At 48.8% G+C, this 23,770-nt stretch overlaps 1 protein-coding gene across 1 annotated transcript in view; it reads right to left on the bottom strand.

The window, feature by feature from the left end:
• Window positions 1–471: 471 nt before the first annotated feature.
• Window positions 472–23,770, bottom strand: part of VANGL1 (VANGL planar cell polarity protein 1) — a 385,233-nt gene continuing 361,934 nt past the window's right edge. The window contains exon 8 of the mRNA XM_085620730.1: window positions 472–5,912. Within this exon, the coding sequence (XP_085476856.1) occupies window positions 5,652–5,912 (261 nt within the window). The 3' untranslated portion in view covers window positions 472–5,651. The remainder of the gene's footprint in view (window positions 5,913–23,770) is intronic.

Genomic DNA, 23,770 nt, shown 5'->3' with positions numbered 1-23,770 from the left:
GAAAACCACACTAGAGTGCAATCGTTGGGCACTGAATTTCTAAGCAGTGGCTGAGTTGGGAATAGGATGCAGCATGAACCTTTACAGTAGTTTATGAATTCGCCTTCTAGAACCTCAAACTTATGCACAATGTATAGTTATGAGGAGTCACAGCACTGTGCTAAAATATTACAGGCGGCACTTAAAAAAAGCAAGGACAAATACAGCAGACGTTAGCAACAATGTGCCGTAAACCTTGCTTGATCCCAAGTATTTTAGCGGGATCATATGGATAAGCTTAAATTGATGCTCCCTGACCAGTCGTACTTAGAGCACACAGCATGCATGGTCCACATTAGACGAGCCTTGTTCTCAAATTCACGTTACTAAGTAGGTGATGTCTTAGTCCATCCTTAGGAGACCCAGTTTTCCTTCAAAGCATTAAAAACACATCGCTCTCTTTCATTAAAGCAGTGTCACGTAATCCAGAGCTTTGCTTTTATATTTATTTCTTGTATAAAATATGTTGTTTGCAAAATGGTTTTGCAAGGGTCATTTACATAAAAAGTAAAATATACACCTAAAACCAAAGCGAGGCAATATCAGAAATCCTGGTCTTTTGCAGAATGCATGATAAGATGCATTTCTGTATGACTGAGACATTCAAACTGACCTCTATGTTGCATAAAAGGAAATGTGAAGGTAACAGATGTCCATTGGTTATCATCATCTCCTGGACAGAGCATAAAAAGGAAACTGGCAAACTGGCCAGAGTAACACTTACAAATATCATCAGTAGGATCAGACTGACATGTACATGATCAATGTATAAATTGTACATAAAAAAAGATCAAATCCCCAATATGTACTATTTCCCTTCACCCACGGCAACCATTTGTGTTGCCAGCACCTATATTTCCATGTAAGCAACGCCACACATTTAAATATAAACACCAATGATTAAATAAACATAGACAATGTGCTATTTACATATAACAAATTCTTTAAAAATAAGTATTCTTTGGTGTGAAAACCATGTACTTTTCAAAACTATGGACATGAACAGACACCCACGTTATTGTGAGATAAAGGCAGCGTGGACTCTTTCGGAACAGGTGAGGGTTCTATGACCTGACGGCCAGGTCACACCACTCAATAACGACAAACCTAAGGGAAGAACATTACCAGATGCTTTGGCACCTTCACAGAGATACGAGACGTCCAGGAAAAAAGGTAACATTTGTCAGAAAAAAACAATAATCCAAATTTCGATAATGCACCTCCCCAATAAGGCCCAGAACAATAACAGAAACGGGGAGTGGCGAATGACTAGGAAATGCACAGCAACGACTGACATCAAATAACATTGTGATGAAGAAGGTATGATATTCACTGCCAGAGGGAGCCGTGCAGTACATCTGCACATCTTTTCAGCGCAGAGCTAGACCAGGTGGGCTCCTAGGTAGACAATGCGGAGAAGCCTGGAGAAAACACTTCTTTTGTCACCTGAACCCAATAAGATGCCTTTAGCAATATAGGAGATTTGTAGAAACTGGATACAATTGGCAATGCATGCTAAAAGGTACTTTGGAACACTTGACGCTGCTGCAGGAAAATGTCCATTAAGACCTCATACTCTGTACTTCCATCCTCCTCCTCACCAATCAATGGCGGAGCATGCTACAGTTGCCTTTCTCATTCATAGGTTTCCAGAGGACCCTCTGCTCTGTGAATAGGCGCACAGGTTTTCTCTTCGTAAGCAGTTTGCCATCCAACAGCGAGCTGGAAAGGCAAAAACTAATCACCCATTGAGAGAAGCGATGAGAGAGATACTTGCAGTCTCTGCCTAATGCAGTTAATCCCATCCGGCATGGTAAACATACTGCATAAAAAGGAAGCATGTTGGTACAATAACTTTACAGTGACATTAAAAGATAATGAACATAGTATGTGCAAAACAATGCCAGAGTGATGTATACAACAGTGGTGCTGGAAGGAGACTCCTCTAGATTGCAAAGGAGTTTCATCCTCACATGGAAGCCATGAGAGGCCAGGGAGTGTTAACGCAGAATCATACAAAGGAATTGGCACTAAACATGAACAGACACCTCTCACATATGTGGAGGTGTGTGGGAAGCCACACAAACATGCATTCCAAATGAACACATACATGCGTACATGAGCATAATCCTAAGTCATTTTTGCCCACCTTGTAGCATGCCCACAGTGGGTTGGGGCTGGTGAGCAAGGGGAGGATGTAACCCGTGCGTCCAGTGCAATAAACCGAAGATCAAGCAAACAAATTCGAAAAAAAGACTGATTCTTGCTATAACCAGCAGGTATCCAGCAAGCGTCGATCCTAGCACACTTGCCATGCTCACAAAACCCTTTCAGTTTGGGAATACTAAATCTAAATGTCAAAGAGAGAAGAGCCCAGAGCCTAAATCCGGTCACGTCTTCGGTTTCATTTAAAAAAGAGGCTGAATAGCAAGCCCCTCACTCGGAAAGAGAAGGAGGGTGGGTGTATGTTAATCTAAAGGTTTCCTTCTTCACTTCACTACTTCATTTCACAGAGAGAGCCAAGCAGTCTGCATCAAACGTGAGGAGGACACACAAGAATGCAGCAGGACGGAATGAGAAAAATCAGGCTCAACGTATTAACCATTTGTGGAAAAATGGCACTTTGAGAAAAGTACAAATGCAAGTCAAGGTGTGAGTAGCCAATATTCACCAGGGATAGTGCAGTAAAGAGACTATTCATCCAGTCAGAAAAAGTTAAAGATGTTTAAAGAGACAGTAAAAACAAAGGACCAACATACCGCTCCAAGACAAAATGTGAAAGAATAATCCATTGCTAGGGGTAAAGAAAACTCAATCCGGTGGAGAAATCAAACAAATGAAACCAACATCACGAGATGTTTGAAAATGAAGGAAAGCAAAGAGAGCACCCTTGCTTGCAAGTAACCATCATCGAAACGCAAAGGCTCTCCTTTGAGGAAGGAAGAACCGAAGTACAGTAGTGGATTCATTTGTAGAATTTTAAATGTTGTAGAAACTTCTACCCAAAGGTGCACTAGACTGAAAGGTTTTCACAAAGGGATGTTAGATCCTCTCCCTTCCATGCAGACGTCGAAGAGCAAGCTGTAGAACAGGTCAAATCAATAAGCAAAATGTACGTTCTCAGGGCTTGACAGCAAACCTGGCGAGACAAAGGCACGGACAGACAGTCTGCCTTTTCAGCCTGAATCCCTTCCACCACACAACGGGAGCTACTAAGAGTTTGGCAAAGTGAATAAAGCAGCAACAAAGGAACTAGGTGCCTAGACTGGAAGAACTGCGCTATGGCACGCTGGCTTAGTTTTGTGACGTAGGTGTACAGTTCAAGATACGAACTAGAGGTAGGAAGCGCAGCAGCTCTCTTGAGACTCGCATAGAGTTCTACCATAGCCTAGGGACCCAAGTGATGCCCTTGTCTAGAGTGTAGACCTTTCTAATATCTTCATCTCCTGACAATAATAATCCTCATCAGTCCCAGTGGACTTTTGATTCTTCCATGGTCTTAGTACTTTTGAAAAACAGTCCATGTTGTTCCTATGCGACCTGCAAAACATGGTCACTCACACCAAAAAACGTCGCACGCACCATCAAGAGCAGCATGGTGGAGAGGATTGATTACGTTGTCCCTATGTGACCTGCAAAACAGTGGCCCTTATACCACCCACTCCACCAAGCATGCCAGGTTTCACCTCATTGTTAGGATTTAACACCCAGTCCATCAAGGATCCCAGCTTTGGTGTGTGGTCAACATGTGCATAAGGTGACAGTGTTATATTTTCATGCATTAGCCCCTAGCAGGGCTGTTCGTATAGTGATCCTCGAACATACATTAGCTGCATTTCACAGCCACAAGAGAAAAGTACTTGCTCCAAAAGGGGCCATGTTGGCAACAAGGCAGTCTGGGGGAAGGAGGGAGGGAGGCAGATCAGACGAATCACAAGAGAACTAACAAAGAGCCCAAAAGGACCAGAGGCAGAGGCAGAGCTGAGGAGGACAGAGCTTCACCTGATGCTAGCTCAAGTATTAGCACCGGAGACGAGGATAGGAATGTGCTGTAGAAAGAGGAATGTCAACTTTGAGAATGTTAAAACCGGAAGTATTATTACAGTTTGCAACTTGTGCAAATCTCATGCTTCATAACTTGCCTTTGTGCTCAGTCACCTCATATAACTTGCTCTCTTCTAGTGACTTTAGTGACCGGTCAGAAATGGGTGACATGAGGGATTATCATGGGGATGGTAGGGACCCCATTTCTCGCTGGCTAGAAGGTGGGAGGAGGTAAAAGAGAAACAAACTTCAGAAACTGATCAGTGGCAACAAATGGATACGTAAATGGAATTCACATGCCTAGAAGAAGAATCCCCATGAGAAGTGGACGTTTTAGTATCAAAACTATGTTGAAACAAATAAAAACTGTGCTGGAGGTGGGATGGATTATAGTACTGGCCTGCTGAGTAATCCAGTACCCTTATCATGCAGATTGCGGGCAGATGCTCATGGTGAAACATACCTGTTTGAGATAAGCAGGTAATACCATGAGTTCTCATGACACCTGTTAACGGAAAACATGCCCAGGAAGGGCAGGGTTAAGCTTTAAAGACACAATCCGTAGTCGACAAACATAACATACAAACTTAGGTTTGTGTAGTAGCTCCTAGAGTGAAGGACAAAAGGTTTCCTTACCTTGCCTCTACAAGCTAAGTCACATGCCATCTTTGTGTCTGGACATTCGTACAACAATTACACCTACAACATAACAGGTCTTTCATGAAACAGCATGGCTGCTAAAAAAGCTTTTTCAAACAAGTTATGGACAGTTCGTCACAACATATGTATACATTTAAGAGGTATAAAAATAGTTGGCACTGTCACCAGCATTCTTCTTATGCAGGAGATTGGTCAACTATCAGGCCTAGAGGCCGAAAGCTTTGTTATTAACATGTGTCCACCTGTACAACGCAGGGTACTGCCCACTTCAGCTGCCTCCCACAACAAACTGGAGACATAAAGTGTTCTGTGCGCACACAGTCATGCATAGAGCTCTATCCAGGTACTCCCAGAACTCTTGCAAAGAGCGCTCAAGAGTCTGGGGCTTGGAGTCAAAACGGTGCCAGGCACCTGAGGAGGAGACACGAGGAGATCCAGTGCTGTAAGGCACATGCCCAAAACCAAATTAGGAAAATGTAGTCTGTACTCCCACAGTGTGCCACACACAGTGACAGGCAACTAATGTGTGATTTGGCAAAAAAATGATTGAGGCCAGATATGTGCAGAAGTTGACAGGCCTGGAAAACAGGATTCTGGCAAAGGGTCACCCAAACCCAAACATGTGCATGAGATGATGGACCTGGAATGCAGGATTTTAATGGATCTCGAGTTTGGAGGCCACGTGATGCACAGAAGAGATGGTATTTGATCACTTCCCAAGGTGTTCAATAAGAAGACGGTAGAAGACATCAACTATACGGAATGATCTCTTGACCGGGTCAGTACAGTGACGGCCAAACCTGGCACTGCTGGTCAGCCCCCAGGCATCCTTTTTGGTAAAGTGCAGATGGCCACGTCTGCTCCGACCTCTGACAGTACACTTCACTCCGGGCTGAGAGATGAAACATTTAGACAGATGTCTCTGACTGCAACCGAAGAACAAACTTGTGAGACTTGGGATCAACAAACTCCTCGGAAAGTTTCAGGAAGGGGATTTTCTTTGTGTTAACAACCAGGCTGAAGTCCAAGCACTTGAGCACGAAAACCAATCCATCATGGACAGTGTTGGTGACTGCTTCATCACTGATGAGAGTCCACTGCCGGGCAAACCAGCGCTCCTTGTCATACTGTAATGTTGGCCCAGGGTTGATATAACGCTCCAGGAAGGCCTGCAGAGACGAGGATTGATTATTAAAACAATCTTTATTCGGCAATGAACACAGCCATAAAAGATGCAATACATTAAAACAGTATCACATTCATTAAAAGAAAAAAAGCATATTTCATTATATTAAACAACTCTACAATGACATTGGATGATATACTCTCATCTTAAAAGACCCCTGACACATACACGACTATAAATGCTCACCGATTCCCAGAGTCCTGTGTGAACATAGAGCTGTTCACAAATATTCGCCTCCGTCTCAATTATATCTGGATTTCCTAGATCTTAAAAAATACATAACCACGAATAAAGTGTGTTCATCTTGCAGATGTTGCATGTGCAAAAGTGCAATTCGAGCCTGTCTAAATCCCATTTCTTTTAAATAGGGTTTAGATACAGTCGCCTGGGATACGTAAAATATTTGCATAAAAAGACAAAGTGTAAAATATCCTGTGGAGACCTATTGTCCCAGCCACTGGGCCCTCTATCCTCGGCTCATGCTACAAAGCCAGGAGGAGAGGCCACTAACTGATGAAACATATTAAATCTAAAACGAGTCATCTAAAAACGATTGTGGGCGCTAGTTAAAATGGTGAGGCGAGGAGAAGAATCAAACCGTTATATTTACAAAACACACCAACTCTACCTAACTGCAGATTCCTTACCTTTGAATAATCCCCAGGTGTCAGACTGGATTTGAAAGATTTTCGAGCATTACCCCTATGTGCCGGTATGTGGTGTCATTTGGCGCCGGTTGGTGTCTACCAACCTGGAAGTGACGTGCGCAGTACCTATATAGACGCCACCTCGGCCGCCTGATATCAATTGCTTTCCAAACTTTCCACGCAAGGAACGATGGAGCCATGATGAACACTAAGGCCCTCAAGAGGATGTTCCATATACTGTAATCGGAATAGGGAACATCCTTTTCAGGGTCTTAGCAGAGCAGGAAGGGTGGAGGAGTAAGGAATATGCGGTCAGACAGAGGCTCTACCGGATAATTTGTTACAAAAGGTAAGTAACTTGTTCATCTGATAGAAACTTCTACCCGCAGATTCCCTACCTTACAATAGATACCCAAGCAATGCCTCCTCGTAGGTGGGAATATAAGACCAATTAGATAAGAAAGTTGTGCAGGAAGGACTGGACAAAGTACCCATCACAAAGGACCTAACTGTCCAGGCAGTAGTATTTGGTGAATGTATGCAGTGACGCCTAAGATACTGCCTGACAGATGTCCAGGACTGGGATGCCGCCCGCTAATGCAGTGATTGTAGCCTTGTCTCTGGTGGAGTGAGCCCGCAAACCCTCAAGGGGGTTGCTTCTTGGCCAATGCATAGCAGATCTTAATGCATTGAACAATCCATCGCAAGGTGGTCCTTTTCTGTACTGCCTTTCATTTTTTTGCTCCCACATAGCCCACGAAGAATTGATCGTCCGCACAGAATTCTTTTGTGCGGATGGTGAAGTCTCTCCTCCTCTTTGGAGGGATAAGGAGGAACAAAGATTGTAGGCAGGGTGATGTTCTGGCCTACATGGAAAGGTGTCAAAACCTTTGGAAAGAAGGAGGCACATGTCCAGAAAAAAGGAGGTATCACTGAGGGTGCGCAGAGAGTGCTTGCAGTTCGCTGACCCTCATGGTCGATGTTATTGCCACTAAGAAAGCAGTTTTTATAGTCAAGAGCCTAAGAGGACAATTGTGCACAGGCTCAAATGGTGCACACTTGAGAAAGATGAGGACCAGGTTGAGGTCCCACTGAGGCTTGATGAAGGCCCGAGGTGGAAACATATGCTGCATGACTTTAAGGAACCTAGTCACAATAGGTCAGTGTTTCCCAAACTGGGGTCCGCGGACTCCCAGGGGTCCGTAGGCAGCAGTTTTAAAATCACAGCAACGTTTCTTGTATAATTAGCATCTTCTGAGCAACAATAAAAGTGTCAAGATAATGCCAGTGATTAATGTACCTGCTGGAGAGAAATAAGCACAGAGGGTTAATATGTCTACTGCAAAGAACGTGTAACATGCATTTTAAAAAGCAGTATTTTATGTGCATAGGTCCTTGGGTTACTGCTTTTGTTACAGAGATTCTTTTGTTACTGTGCACTTCATAAGTGACAATCGTAATCTAGCAGAGGGACTTAAAAACTGTCAAAGAGCTGCTTGCAAACTGCACGGTACAAGTTAGTAACTTGTGTTTTTTCCCAGTCATTCATGATCCTGATGCTGCTTAAAAGGATTATTTGGGTGGAAATACATTTTTAATGTTAAAGTCAGTGCTAGCCACTGTGTTATGTTCTGAATCCTGAGTTTGTGCTTTTCCACACCAAGCACTCTTTAAAAATGCCTACCCCTTTCCCTTAGGTAACATTTTCTATACACTGATTTACATGTATGATTCATTGTCTCTATATGTGTGTGATGTTAAGTGCTCTGACATCCTACCATGGTATGAGAGATGCTATAAAAGAAATGAAATACATGTGACAGAGGGGCTATGGAGAGATGAGAGGCACTGTTGGGGGGTGATAATAAGGGAATCATTGAAGAACCCCAACAAAGATTGTCGCATCCTGGTGCATAGTAAGGTCTTCATTTACTATTCTTTAAAAGCTAATACAATTCAATATATAATGAAAAATGTGTTGCAGAATGCACCATTGTTTCCTACATATTTGAGGGGGAGAGCCTCCCAAAGCACCCTTTAATGTGGTCAGGCTCACTCCCTGCACTTGTGTGCACTGTGTGGGGACTGGTCTGAAAACATTTGCCAGGGCTGCTTTGGGTTTCCAGCCTGGCCCTGGCAGGAGCAGGAGCTTCGTACTGCGAAATAAAACCAATAATTTAAAAGTTAGTCACGGAGATGCAGCACCAACCTTCCCATTAAATGTTTTCCTTTTTTTGCAAATTCCTTCAATATAAAATACTAAGGGCCAGATGTACGACACGTTTTTATATCAATCAATCAATCAATCAAAGCATTTATATAGCACACTACTCACCCAGAGGGTCTCAAGGCGCTAGGGGAGGGGGGTCCGCTACTGCTCGAACAGCCAGGCCTTGACTTGCTTCCTGAAGGCGAGGTGGTCCTGGGTCAGGCGGAGGTGGGTCGGGAGGGAGTTCCATGTCTTGGCGGCGAGGTAGGAGGAGGACCGTCCCCCTGTGGTGGCTCTTCGGATGCGGGGGACGGCGGCGAGGGCGTGGCCGGTCGATCGAAGCTGGCGTTTGGGGGCGTGGAAGTTGAGGCGGCTGTTGAGGTATCCTGGGCCTTGGTTGTGTAGGGCTTTGTGTGCGTGGGTGAGGAGACGGAAGGTGATTCTCTTGTTGACCGGGAGCCAGTGCAGGTCTCACAGGTGTCCGGAGATGTGGCTGCGACGGGGGATGTCCAGGATGAGTCGTGCTGAGGCGTTCTGGATCCGCTGGAGTCTCTTCTGGAGTTTGGCGGTGGTTCCGGCGTAGAGGGAGTTGCCGTAGTCCAGACGGCTGGTGACGAGGGCCTGGGTGACCGTCTTCCTGGTCTCGGTGGGGATCCACCGGAAGATCTTACGTAGCATGCGCAGGATGTTGAAGCACGACGAGGAGACGGCGTTGACTTGTCTGGTCATGGAGAGGGAGGAGTCCAGGATGAAGCCCAGGTTGCGTGCGTGGTCTGTTGGTTTGGGTGCGCTGCCTAGGGCGGGGGGCCACCAGGAGTCGTCCCAGGTGGAGGATGAGGATCCCAGGATGAGGACTTCCGTCTTGTCCGAGTTCAGTTTCAGGCGGCTGTTCTTCATCCATTCGGCTACCTCTTTCATCCCTTTGTGAAGGTTGGCTCTGGCGGTGGCGGGGTCGTTGGTGAGGGAGAGGATCAGCTGGGTGTCGTCGGCGTAGGAGATGATGTTGAGGTTGTGCTGGCGTGCGATGTCTGCGAGGGGGCTCATGTAGACGTTGAAGAGGGTTGGACTGAGCGAGGAGCCTTGAGGAACGCCGCAGATGACTTCGGTGGCTTCAGATCTGAACGGGGGGAGGCGGACTCTGTGTCCTTCCGGCGAGGAAGGAGATGATCCACTCCAGTGCCTTCTCCTGGATTCCGACGTTGCTGAGTCGCTGCACTAGTGTACGGTGGCAGTCAGTGTCGAAGGCCGCGGAGAGGTCTAGGAGGATGAGGGCTGCTGTTTCTCCGTTGTCAAGCAGGGCTCGGATGTCATCGGTGGCTGCGATCAGGGCGGTCTCGGTGCTGTGGTTGGCCCGGAAGCCAGACTGCGAGACGTCGAGGGATCCGTTCGTCTCGAGGAAGGCGGCCAGCTGCTTGTTGACGGTCTTCTTGATGACTTTGCAGGGAACGTGAGCAGCGAGATGGGGCGGTAGTTCTTGAGGTCGGTGGGGTCGGCTGATGGCTTCTTTAGTAGAGCGATGAGTTTGGCGTGCTTCCAGCTCTCCGGGAAGGTAGCGGTGTCGAAGGAGGTGTTGATGATGTCCCGCAGGTGGGGTGCGATGACAGCGTCGGCCTTGTTGAAGACGTGGTGAGGGCAGGGGTCGGTCGGAGATCCGGAGTGGATGGAGTTCATCGTGCGGACGGTGTCTTCGGTGCTGATCAGGGTCCAGGCGCGGAGGGTGGTGGGGGGGGCGGTGGTTCGGTCGTGGCGTGCGTCGGTTGAGTGCTGAAGCTGTTGTGTATGTCCGCGATCTTGTTGTGGAAGTAGGAAGCGAGGGAGTTGCAGAGGTCTTGCGAAGGGGTGATGTCGTTGTTTCCGGCGTTGGGGTTGGAGAGCTCTTTAACGATGTTGAAGAGTTCCTTGCTGTTGTGTGCGTTGTTGTCCAGTCGTTCCTTAAATGCAGTTTTCTTGGTGGCGTGGATAAGTTGGTGGTGTTTTCGGGTGGCGAGCTTGAGGGCAGTCATGTTGTCCGGTGTAGGGTCTCTGCGCCAGGTTCTCTCGAGGGCTCGGCAGTTCTTCTTGGAGCTCTTGAGTTCGTCGGTGAACCATGGGGCTTTCTTGCTGCCGGGTCTGCTAGGCGGGGTCCTCACAGGGGCGAGGTCGTCTGCGCAGTCGCTGATCCACTTCGTGAGGTTGTTGGCCGCTTGGCTGGGGTTCGTTGCGCTGGTGGGTGGGTTCTTGCTCAGGGAAGCCGCGAGCTGGTCGGCTGTGATCTTGTTCCAGCTTCTGCGTGCAACCTGTTGCTGGTGGATCGTGGTCCTTCTGAAGCTGAAGTGGACGCAGCTGTGGTCCGTCCAGTGGAGTCCGGTGGCGTGGATGAAGGTGATGTCCTTGCTGGATGAGAAGACGGGGTCGAGTGTGTGTCCGGCGTAGTGGGTGGGGGTGGTCACCAGCTGCTTGAGTCCGAGGTTTGCGAGGTTGTCCAGCAGGGTGGTGGTGTTGCGGTCGTTGTTGTTCTCCAGGTGGAAGTTGAGGTCCCCGAGGAGGATATAGTCAGCGGAGGGGAGGGCGTGTGGGCTGATGAAGTCGGCGATGTCTTCGCTGAATTGTGTGCGTGGTCCCGGGGGTCTGTAGATGAGGGTGCCTCTGAGGGTGGTCTTGGGGTTGATGTGGACCTGGAAGTGCAGGTGCTCGGCGGGTGCGAGGGTGTCGTCGGTGTTGGTCGTGATGCGGATGGTGTTCTTGTGGATGATGGCGATGCCTCCTCCGGTCTGGTTGATGCGGTCCCTTCGGATGATCTTGTAGCCGTCTGGGATGTCGGGCGCTGAAGAGGCGTTCATCCAGGTTTCCGTGAGGAAGGCGACGTCTGGTGAAGTTGTGTCGAGCAGGTTCCAGAGCTCGACGGTGTGTCTGTGGACGGAGCGGGTGTTGAGCAGGATGCATTGCAGGTGGCTGCTGCTATTGCTCGTCTTGGTCTTGGTCGGTGCTGGAGTAGTGCAGGTCTGGATGCAGGTGAACTTGCAGTAGTGGCAGCAGAAGGGTCCGTGGGTGCGTCTCGGTGTGGCTTGGTAGTAACCCGGGGTTCGGCCGGCGTTGAGTGCGTTGAGTTCGGTGGCGTCGTAGGTCCGGCGGGTGGGCTGGTGACTGCGGGGGCCAGGGGTCCTGGCACTGGGCGCGGTCCGGGCGCAGACGGGCTTACCTTTGGCGCACCTTCGGCGCGCTTCGGGCGCGCCCGCTGCGCGTCAACGCTGCGCGTTTGCCACTCTGCCATATGAGGAGAGTGGGGGGGGGGGGGGTGGAGCGAGGGAGGGGCAGCTGGGAGGCGGGAGCGGGGCGGCGAATGGGAAGGGTCCCAGGTGGAAGGGGGTGGGGCCGCAGGGGAGCAGCGGCGGGGAGGGGGAGGTGGCGGGAAACGCGGCGGGGGCACAGCCGGGAAAAAAACGGCAGGCAACGAAACTTAGACAAAAAAGAGAAAAGGCTGGGCACAGAAGGGCAACAGGGGATACAGCAACAAACACAGGGGAAACAATACCGCAATGACAGTGGCAGGCTACAAACAGGCAACAGGGGAGAAAAGCCAAGCAGTCAGCAGGAAGCGGCGCTGCGCTACGGAGGCTGAGACCACGCCAGTGGTCAGGAGCACAGCTGCGGGCAGCGGCGGGATCGGGGCAGCCTGGGCACACCCACGGGGAGTGTGCGCGGTGCGTGGTGGTGTGACCGGCCCAGAGGGACTGAGGTCACACCACCATGCATGCGCAAATGGTGCGCATGCATGCGCAAATGGGTTCGCAAACCCGTTTGCGCATGCAAATACCTATTGGGCCATGTACATAGCCTATTTTGCGAGTCGCATTTTTTTTGTGACTCGCTACATAGGTTTTGCGAGTCGCTATTTGGAAGGGGCATTCCCTTCCAAATAGCGAGTCTCAAAACCATGTACAAATGTTTTTCGACCGCGATTGCGGTAGCAAAACATTCGCAATTACCACCTACTTCAAGTAGATGGTAATGCATTCGCAAATGGGAAGGGCTCCCCAGGGGACCCCTTCCCCTTTGCAAATGCAAGCAAAATGAAAACGTTTCATTTTCTTTTTTTAATGCATGGAAAACTGGATGCATTTAAAAAAAAAACTGCTTTATTTAAAAGCAGTCCCAGACATGGTGGTTTGCTGAGCCCAGCAGGCCACCATCCCTGGGAAGGTTGGCATCCCCAATGGGCTCGCAAATTGCGAATGGCTCATTAATATTAATGAGCCTCGCAATTTGCGACCCCATTGAGAATTGCGAACAGTGTTAAACACACTGTTGTACATTTCATTTAGCGGCTCGCAATTTGTGACTCGCAATGTGTCGCAAATAGGGAGGCACTAAATGAAATAGTCATACATCTGGCCCCAAAATCCTTAGTAATTTGAGTATTTGTTTTGTGTGCACATGTGTTTTTTTCCGAATTACTGTTTTAAAATTTGAAATTTAAAATCATACAAATTGCTTGGGGGTCCCGGCTTCCAGTGGTGACTCAATGGGGGTCCTCGGGAGTCAAAAGTTTGGGAACCACTGCAATAGGTGATTTAAAAAGTGATGGTGGTTCCAGCAACCGCAAGAATGTCGAGATGGCAGAAAGGTAACCCTTAACTGTGCCCAGAGGGTGCCCAACTGGGCTGTCATGTAGTTCCTATAAACCTATATAGGATCTGCGCGTTTAGACAACATAGACTGTGGGATTGGTGTCCAGACTGATTCCAGACACCCCCACTGGGTATGTCTGCCTATATACCATCTAGCTCACAGTGCCACTAGAAACCCCTCTTACCAAGGAGAGAATAGTTCTTGGCAACTATCGAACATGACAACTCTGTCCCATCAGGGATCGTGGAAATAGTACAGTACTTTTCGCTCAGTCACTCGTGCTCACTTTGTCTCAGCGAGATACACAGAATAAACAGTGTTGACGTTTCCACTAAGCATTTTTTAAACCATCGTCATTCTAGTGTAAAATAGGTGAGACAGACACAGATATCAATGATTATAAGCACCAACAGAGTAAAAGGATGGTAGTTCCCTACCATCGTGGTGAAACAATGAATACAGGTAAGTATATAAAATACATGACACTAATAATACGTACTTCTACAATGCGACCCTAACTAGATGTACCTAAGTGTACCTAGTATGTATGTAGGTGTAAAGCCAAGAATCCTTCTAGGATAAAGTCAACCCCATTACCTGAAGTGAGAAACTGTGGGACCCCGTCTTGGTCTTCAGATGGAAACACCGTGAGGGATGTCAGACCACTGCGAGCTGGAGTGTCTGCGTGCAGGAACCTCAGCATCTCGAGTTAGTGTGTCAGCATGGAAGTCCTTTTTCTCCTCTCGCTGCCTCAGCAAAGATATGGTGTTTATATACCCAAAATGGTACCCTCAGGGGATCTACCTTGCTGTGTCATGTCAGACTTAGGATGACAGAAGGAATGACCCTTATACATACTTACTATATCTAGGAGATGGTAGTCTTGCTGAGTTTCCAAGAATGCTTATGCATAACGAATGAGGCTAGTTTTCAGTAAAAACCCCACGTCCTGTTAGCAGTACCGTAACTAGGTTAAAGGTCAGTCCCAAGAACCGTTACGTAGTGTACTAGCAGGGGAAATATAGGTGAGAGGTTAGGTTGCTACCTGAGCCTATATTGGGGTACCTATATGAAACATAACAGGGCCAAGGACCTTGTGTACCAGAGAACCTTTGATAAAGGTGCTGAGAGGGAGTGGGAATCCCATGACACAAACCTGTCCCAACGGCTTAGTGAAGGAATGCCTGGCTGTCAGAATAACATTACAGACTTCAGGAGGAAGGTCAAAAGCTGTCAACTGTCACCGCTCAATCTTCCTGCATGAAGGTGGAGGGTGCGCAGGTTTGGGTAAGGGGTCATGCTCAAGAGCTTGGGATACCAGACTCAGTGTGCTCAATCCGGAGCCACAAGAATGACTTGAGCCCAGTCGTCTCTGATCTTCTTGAGAACTGGAGGCAGAAATGGAATTGGCAGAAAGGAGCATTGAAGGCCGGAGATCCACACAAGATGAAAAGCGTCTCCGACATAGAGTCGCATTGGAAACCCCAGCGTGTAAAACTGCTGACATTGCGCATTCTTGCCAGTGGTGAACACATTTTGTTTAATTTAGAGAGTTTTAGATAGAAGTGGTAGGACCCGTAGGTATCAGAGAACTTTACAACATGTACACAGGCAATAAAAAAACAGGCAGACAGACAAAACAAAACAGGCTGTCGTATGTAAGGCAGATAATAGAGTCGAGAGGTTCTTGATTGTAGGCTGCTAAAAAAAAAGAGCTATGGTATATTGTCCAGAGGGTTAAAGGTGCAGAGCGAGGAGGAGATCCTTTAGTTTTCTCTTGAAGGTCATGAAGGAGGGGTTGGTTCTGAGATCTGCTGGTAGGGAGTTCCAGATTTGGGGGGCATTGCCCGAGAAGGAGCTAGCCAGGGATTTTTGTTTATGTGTCTTTTGGGGGATGATTAGGTTGTTGGTGCTCCTCGGGTTTCTTGCCTGCCTGCCTTGGTGAGTTTGGCTGCCAGGCAGACTTGTTTACCAGTGTGAAGGACTTTGTGGGTGAGACAGGCAGTTTTGAAGTGGCAACAAGCTTCAATTGGGAGCCACTTGAGATCTTTCAGGGAGGGGGAGATGTGATCGTGCCTTTTGGCTCCGGTGACCATCCTTGCTGCTGAATTTAGAGTTGTTCTCAGGGGGGCTAGTTGGGATTTTGCTATGCCTGTGAGGGTAGTGTTCCCATAGTCCAGTTTGGAGAGAACCAAGGCTTGCGTTACGGTTTCGAGATCATTAGGGGGGAGGAAGGGCTTGATTTAGTTAAGTAGCTTTAATTTGTAGAGGGCACTCCTTGCGGTAGTCTTAATGTGTGAGCTCATGTTCCGGTTAGGGTCTAGTGTGATTCCCAGCGATTTGGCGGAGCCGGCCAGGGTTAGGTTGTAATTTAGGGAGTTGATGAGCTTTATCCATTCTTGGACCTGGTGGGTTTGTCCATCGTTTGACAAGAGAAGAATTTCCGTCTTATCTTGTTTGAGTTTTTGGTGGAAGTGTGATAGCAGTTTTGAATTTTTGTTAGAGTATCATTTAGACGGTGAATGTCTTCTGGGGAGGATATTTCCAGGTAGAGCGGGAGGTCATCTGCACAGAGGTGGAAGGGGATGTTAGCTGCTTGATTATGATAGTGAGGGGCTCCATGTAGATATTGAAGAGTGTAGGTGAGAGGACGGAGCCTTGGGAACACCTCTGGTTATAGTAGAGGTATCAGAAGTTGCGTTAATTTTTATTTGTTGAGAGCGGTTCTGAAAAACGGATGTGAACCATTTCAGCACCAGACCATGCACTCCAATCTGTTGTTTGAGGGTGTTAAGAAGAAGTTTATATTCCACTAAGGCGAAGGCCGCAGATAAATCTAGGAGGATGAGCAGGCAGCAAAGGCTGGCATGCATACATTTGTGGATGTCATCTGCTTTATTTAGTAAAGCTGTTGATCTAACCCGAAGTAACTAGAAGTAGCCCAACATCTGACTTGGATCGCTCCCTGCCTGCACCGTTTTTCTTTTACCAAAACTGTGCATTAGCCTTCCTGGGGTGGACAGGATGAGCTTCTACCCCCTACTGGCCCTGGAAGGAGTGCCTACCCTTCTTTTGCTCCCCTTTTTCACCTAGATTACAGCTGGAGGAGCAGATGCTAGGCCCTCCGTTACCGTCGATATAGCCCAATAACTACTAGGGATACTGGAAGTAGCCCAACATCTGACTTGGATCTCTCCCTGCCTGCCTTTTTCGTTTTTTGGCCAAAACTGTGCATTAGCCTTCCTGGGGTAGCCAGGAGGAGCTTCTACCCCCCACTTGCCCTGGAAGGAGTGCCTACCCTCCTACTGCCCCCTTTTTCACCTGGATTACAGCTGTAGGAAAAGACACTGTGTTATACCCTACTTAATTGTATAACATGTACTCCAGCCCTGCTGCCTCTAGCTGCTCAGCCAGAGCGTGAGATGGTCATGGAATGTTGGTGTGCCTGTGATGCGTGGAATGCCTGGGTGTCTGAGTGGATGAGTGTTGGCAGTTAGAGATGGGCTGAGCAGCTAGGCAGGCTGCTCCTGGTGGGGCTGGTACCACACTAGGCTGGCTGGATTAAAGACAGATGTGACCTGTACTGGAGACTGAATAAAGAAGTCTTAATAATACCTCCTGGCTCCAGGTGTCTATCTTCAGAGATCACAACATAATTTTGGCGACGAGCGGACTTGGACCCTTGAGACTCTTGGTAAAGCACAGAAACAAAGGAACTACAAAGAAACTACTAGAGAAAACAAGTGATCCTACAAGCTACTACATCTACAAAGAATGTATTTCCAGGCAAGCCAGCGCCAGCCCCACCAGTGTCCTCACCAACGGACAGCCCCACAGAGCTGTGTCATCACCAAAGGACACTACAGCCTGGGAATACTACAGCCACCTAAAGGACTACAGTGAGTTGGAGGAGTAGTTAAACTACAGTCACATCTGGTGTTCCAGCCACATCATACCTAAAGGATTACAGTGAGTTGGAGGAGTAGTTAAACTACAGCCACATCTGGTGTTCCAGCCACATCATACCTAAAGGATTACAGTGAGTTGGAGGAGTAGTTCAACTACAACCGCATTTGGTGTTCCAGCCACAAAAGGATTACAGTGAGTTGGAGGAGTAGTTCAACTACAACCGCATTTGGTGTTCCAGCCACAAAAGGATTACAGTGAGTTGGAGGAGTAGTTCAACTACAACCGCGTTTGGTGTTCCAGCCGCAAAAGGAAGAAAATGACAATTTGGGATTTTTTTTTTTTAAGTCATGAAGATGTAAGAACTTACAGTGTGCAGTGCCTGCGTAGATGGAGAATATTTTTTTAGGATGCTCAATTGACAGTTGCAGCAAATTGAATATGCTACTTACCAGTATGCATCTGTTCTTGGCATGTAGGGCTGCTGACATTCATATCTGTGCATAGATCGCCGCCTAGTGTTGGGTCCGGATGTTTGCACGTTGTTGTCCTGGAAGAGTCTTCGAAGTATCCTGGGATAGGTGACTCCTCCCCTGGACTACAGTGCGCATGGGCATCCTCTCCATCCTCAGATTGTTTTTCGCCATTGTGGCAGTGATGGAGTAGATACAGAAAGTGATGACCATGCTTACAGTAATTCTGAGAGCTGCAGATGCTACAGGCGCCGGGGAGGAGGGAGGGCGATATGAATGTCAGCAGCCCTACATGCCAAGAACAGATGCATACTGGTAAGTAGCATATTCAGTTCGAGGCATGTGGGCTGCTGAATTCATATCTGTGCATAGAATACATAGCAGTACCTCCTATTAGCGGCGGCTACCAGTGCCAGCTGCAGCGGTGTGAAAAAGAGTTTTGAGAACAGCCTGTCCTACAGCTGCCTGCTGTTTTGATTGCACATCTACACAATAGTGTTTGGTAAATGTGTGTGTAGTGGACCAGGTGGCTGCTCTACATATATCATGCAAAGGAATGTTTCCCAGGAAAGCCATGGAGGCCCCTAACTTACGTGTTGAGTGGGCTCGTGGGGGAATCAATGTGCGTTTAGCCTTTTGATAGCAAATTTGAATACATTTAACGATCCATCTGGCTATACCTGCTTTGGAGATAGCGTTACCTTTGTGGTGTGGGGCAAAGGCAACGAAAAGTTGTTTAGTCTTCCTAAAGACCTTAGTCCTGTCGATATAGTACATGAGGGCTCTCTTTACATCTAGTGTATGGAGTGCTCTTTCTGCGACAGTTTGTGGGTTTTGAAAGAAAACAGGCAGTTCAATAGTTTGATTCATGTGGAAGTGCGATATCACCTTGGGCATGAATTTGGGGTTGGTACGTAGTACGACCCTGTTGGCGTGAACCTGTATAAATGGCTCTTGAACGGTTAGTGCCTGGAGTTCACTAACTCTCCTCAAAGAAGTGATTGCTACTAGGAAAGCTACTTTCCAGGTGAGGAATTGAATCTCGCATGAGTGTAGAGGTTCGAAGGGTGGACCCATCAGGCGTGTGAGGACCAAGTTGAGGTTCCACATTGGAGCTGGTGGGTGGCTTGGAGGAATTACTCGTTTGAGTCCTTCCAAGAATGCTTTGATGGCCGGCACTCTGAATAAGGAGAGGTGCTGCCTGTTCTGGAGATAGGCTGATATTGCGGTCAAATGGACACGTATTGAGGTGTATGCCAGATTGCATCGGTATAGGTGTAAGAGGTAACAAATTATTTTTTGGATGGATGCGTCTAGCGGGTTAATGTCATTATTATTGCAATAAATGACGAATCTTTTCCATTTGGCTGCATAGCAAGCTCTGGTAGTGGGTCTCCTGGCCTCCTTAATGATGTCCATACAGTCAGGTGGCAGGTTTAGGTAGCCAAACTCTAGGATTTCAGGAGCCAGATTGCCAGGTTCAGCTGTTGCGGATCTGGGTGCTGAATCTCTCCACGGTTCTGCGTCAAATGCGCGGGTTTGATCCGCAGCCTTTGATGTGGCACCACGGAAAGTTCGAGAAAGGTGGTGTACCATGGCTGGCGTGCCCACGTTGGAGCAACCAGGACGAGTGTCAGTGAGTGTTGTCTGAGTTTGCGTGCCACCAGCGGTATCAGTGGTGCTGGGGGAAAAGCGTACGCAAATCTGCCGGACCAGTTCATCCATATCGCATTGCCCTGCGACTGCGGATGTGGGAACCTGGCGGCAAAGCTTTGGCATTTTGCGTTTTCGCTTGTGGCGAATAGGTCTATGTCTGGGTGACCCCACTGCTGGAAGTACGGCTGGAGTACTGATGGGTGTAACTCCCACTCGTGCATCTGGTGGCTGTGTCTGCTGAGCAGATCCGCCACCTGGTTGTCCTTGCCGGGGAGGTGTTCCGCCATGAGGAACATGTTGCTCTGAATGGCCCACTTCCACATGCTCTGAGCCAGATGAGACAACTGTGGAGAGTGTGTTCCTCCCTGCTTTTGTATGTAGTACATGGCGGTCATGTTGTCTGTCCGGATCAACACGACTTTGTTGCACAAGTGTACTTTGAATGCTTTCATAGCCAGGAAGATTGCCATCAGTTCTAGAAGGTTGATGTGCATCTTCTTTTGTTGTGTTGTCCATAGTCCCTGCACTGTGTAATTGAGTACATGAGCTCCCCATCCCTGGAGAGACGCGTCCGCTGTCAGTATTATTTGTGGAACAGGCTCTTGGAACGGTCGGCCCTTGCAAAGGTTTTGTGGATTCCACCAATGCAGAGAGTTGTATGCCCGACCGCTCACCAACACTAGGTCTTTTAGTTGCCCTTGAGCCTGATTCCATTGACGTGCTAAGCACTCCTGAAGCGGGCGCATATGTAGTCTCGCGTGTGGGACTATGAAAATGCAGGAGGCCATCATGCCTATCAACTGCATGAACACTCGCGCGGGAAGGGAGTGTTGTGGTTTGAACTTGGAAATCAGCATTTGCATGCTGTTGATTCTCACTAAATTCGGCTGAGCTGTGGCCGCCAGAGTGTCTATGGTCGCACCTAGGTACTGTTGTACGTGTGCGGGTTGGAGATGGGATTTTGGGTAATTTAGTGAGAACCCCAGACTGTGAAGAAGGTGAATGGTGCGGGACATGTGGCTGGCACATTGCTGGGCTGACTTTGCATGAACAAGCCAGTCGTCCAGGTAGGGGTAGACATGAATGTGTTGCCTCCGTAAATGTGCGGCCACAGTGGCCAGGCACTTTGTGAAAACTCTGGGCGCTGTTGTCACGCCGAAGGGAAGAACCTTGAATTGGTAGTGCTGCCCTTGAATAGTGAACCTGAGATATTTCCTGTGTGATGGGTGAATGGGTATGTGGAAATACGCATCTTTGAGGTCTAGCGTGGCTAGGAAGTCTCCCTGTTTGAATAGTGGTAGGACTTGTTGCAGGGTGAGCATGTGGAAATGCTCAGAGAGAATGTAGCGGTTGAGGGGTCTCAGGTCCAGTATAGGTCTGAGTGACCCGTCCTTTTTCGGTATTAAAAAGTACAGGGAGTACACCCCCGTACCTTGCTCGTGGATGGGTACGACCTCTATTGCGCCTTTTTGTAGCATACTTAGCACTTCCTGCTGTAATAGCGTTAAGTGCTCTGAGGACATAGGACGGTGTTTTGGCGGTATTGTGGGTGGAGTTGAGGTTAATTCTAGGCAGTAACCTTGTTTGATAATATCTTTGACCCACCTGTCCGTGGTGATGGAGTTCCACGTGGACAGGAACCTTTGTAGCCTTCCCCCGACAGGTGTTATGTGGTCGGGAGGAAGGGAGAGAGCGTCACTGTTTGTTCTTGGGGGAGGACCTGGTGTTGCCGTATCCGCGTCCTCTGCCCTTTGTGCTTGAGCCACGATATCCACCCCGGGTGTTTTTATCGTAGGAACTTTGTGTGTTGCCCTTGTTGTAGGTTTGCTGTGACCCCTGTCCTCTATTTGCTCCTCTTATTTCCGGGGCGACGAAAGGAGCCGCTCCGAAAGGTCTGCGTTTGGAGAGCCCCCATGGACTTTGCAGTGTCTGTGTCCTTTTTTATTTTTTCTAGGGTGGTGTCAACCTCTGGCCCGAATAAGTAGTCGGGGTTGACCGGCTGGTTGAGGATGTTATTTTGTACCTCAGGTTTGAATCCGGAGATTCGTAACCAGGCGTGTCGTCGTAACATGACGCTAGTGTTTATGGCTCTGGCAGCTGTATCTGCGGCATCCAGTGCACACTTAATGGATGCGTTTGTGAGGAGTTGTCCCTCCCTGATGAGGATCTCTGCTCCCTCTTTGTATTGGTCAGGGAGATGTTGGAGTAATGTTTCTAATGTGTCATAATGGGCGCGATCGTAGCGAGCTAGGAGCGCCTGAGTATTGGCAATACGCCATATGTTATCTGCTTGGGCTGCAACCCGTTTGCCGGAGGTCTCTAGCACCTTGGACTCTTTGTCCGGGGGAGGAGCATCCCCTGTTGTCTGCGAGTGCGCCCGTTTGCGAGCATTCGCGACTACTATGGAATCCAGAGGCAACTGGCCTCTAATATAGGTAGGGTCCCCAGGAGCCGACCTATATTTCTTGTCGATCCTGGGGTTTATTACTCTTGCCCTGGTGGGTTCTTTGAAAATGTCCTTTGCTGGTTTGAGGACACCTTTCAACATGGGTAGAGTTTTGATATTCCTTTCTGAGGATGCGAAAGTATCCATGAGAAAATCGTCCTCGATGGTGTCAGAGTGGAGTTGCACACCATGATTGGCCGCAGCACGTTCAATGAGGGCATTGAATGCGGCAGTGTCCTCTGTGGGAGACGTTTTTGCGCCATATAGCTGTGTGTCCTGTGTATCCATAGGTGCACCCGGGCCTACAGGGTCATCCCAAGCCTGGTCAGGGTCCTGTTGGCCTTCAGGGTCCATCTCTCCGGGGTAGGGGACGTGGTCACCCATGTAGTCCTCCAAAACGTCGGTTTCGGAGTGTGTTGGAGAGAAGGACTGTGGATCTTGGTAAGAGGTATGGAGAGGTTCGTAAAGAACTGGTTCCGAATCCACTGGCAGCTTTTTCTTTAGCGGGATCCGGTAGGAGTCCAAAGCTGGCTTGGAAGTTATTCTCCTCTTGTGGAGCATCATTCTGCCGGTGTCGGCATCGATGATGTGTGATGGTGACGTCTCCGCAGGAGAGCGTTCGGCAGGTGTGATCCTGGTGTGGGTGAACCGTGTTCTGATTTCGAACAGTTTTGGGGCCGTGGATGGTGGCAGGCCAAAAGTGATGTTGGCCGGTGCCGGAGAAGCTTTTTGAGCTTTTTTCGGCTCGGAGCCCGACGTGTCCTGGAGGGCTGCCTTGTCTTTGATGCGTTGGAAGGACGCTGCAACTTGCCGCACCTGGAGCGCCGACGGTTCTTTGGCGCCGACCGGTTCTGTAGAGACGGGCGTGGACTTCTTCGGCGCCACTGGGTCATCGAGTCGAGGAGAGGTAGTAGCTGTCGACGGCGTCGATGATTGTGCCTTTGGTGCTGCTTTCGAAGCGGTGTGAGACGCAGCAGCCATTTTGACCTTTGTGGCCGGAGCCGATTGTTTCGGTGCCGGGAGCCGAGGCGGTTTGGCGGTACCGATGGTCTTTTTCCGTGTGTCGGCGCCGACGTCGGCTGCTGCAAGCTCGGCACCGAAGTCCCGTTTGGTGCGGTCGGTGCCGACGGGTTTGGCTGGCGTCGAAGGTGTGGTGGGCTTCGATCCGACCAGTGTCACTTTCAGTTTCGGTTTCTGATGAACCAATACGGCTTTCGGTTTCGATGAAGGGAAACCAGTCGTTTTGGGTAGTAATGGCTGCCGCTGAATGTCCGAGGCCGGGCCAGAGGGCGGGGCCGAAGAACTGCGGGATAGGTCTTGGGTAAGGCCCGAAGGCGATCCCTCGACCGGAGCCATAGACTGACGCACTGGGATATCCTCAGTCTGTACGGGTAGGCCTTGCTCGTCACCGGAGCTACTCTCTTCGGCCCCTAAGGCCTCATCGTAGTCTCCTACCTCGGTGTCGGCTTCGTCTCTGTGAAAGAGTCGTTCTTCGATGTCTTCCGATCCGGAGTCGTGTTCGGAAGCGGGGCTGGAGGGTAGGTTCTCCACGTCTTCGACATCTTCGTCCTCGGCGCTGAAGATGTTGGTCGGGGCCGGTGCCGCTTGCTGCGCTTCAAGTCTCGCTGCTCGTCGATTCCGGAGAGTCTTCTTCGATCGGAATCGGGCACAGGCCATACATGTGGACTCGTCGTGATCCGGTGAAAGGCATTTGTTGCACACCGGGTGGACGTCGACATGGGGATATTTCGCATTGCATACAGGACACCGCTTGAATGGTGTCCTCGATTCCATCGTCGATGAAGTTAGTAAACTAACAAATAACTATCGATACCGATCGGGAACAGTACCGACGCGAAACTAAAGGCCTTTTGGCCTGTAAAAAATTTTTCCTAA

This window comes from Triturus cristatus, chromosome 8 (assembly GCF_964204655.1).
Source record: "Triturus cristatus chromosome 8, aTriCri1.1, whole genome shotgun sequence".
In the NCBI taxonomy this organism is placed as follows: Eukaryota; Metazoa; Chordata; class Amphibia; order Caudata; family Salamandridae; genus Triturus; species Triturus cristatus.
This window is presented reverse-complemented; position numbering and strand designations above follow the sequence as displayed.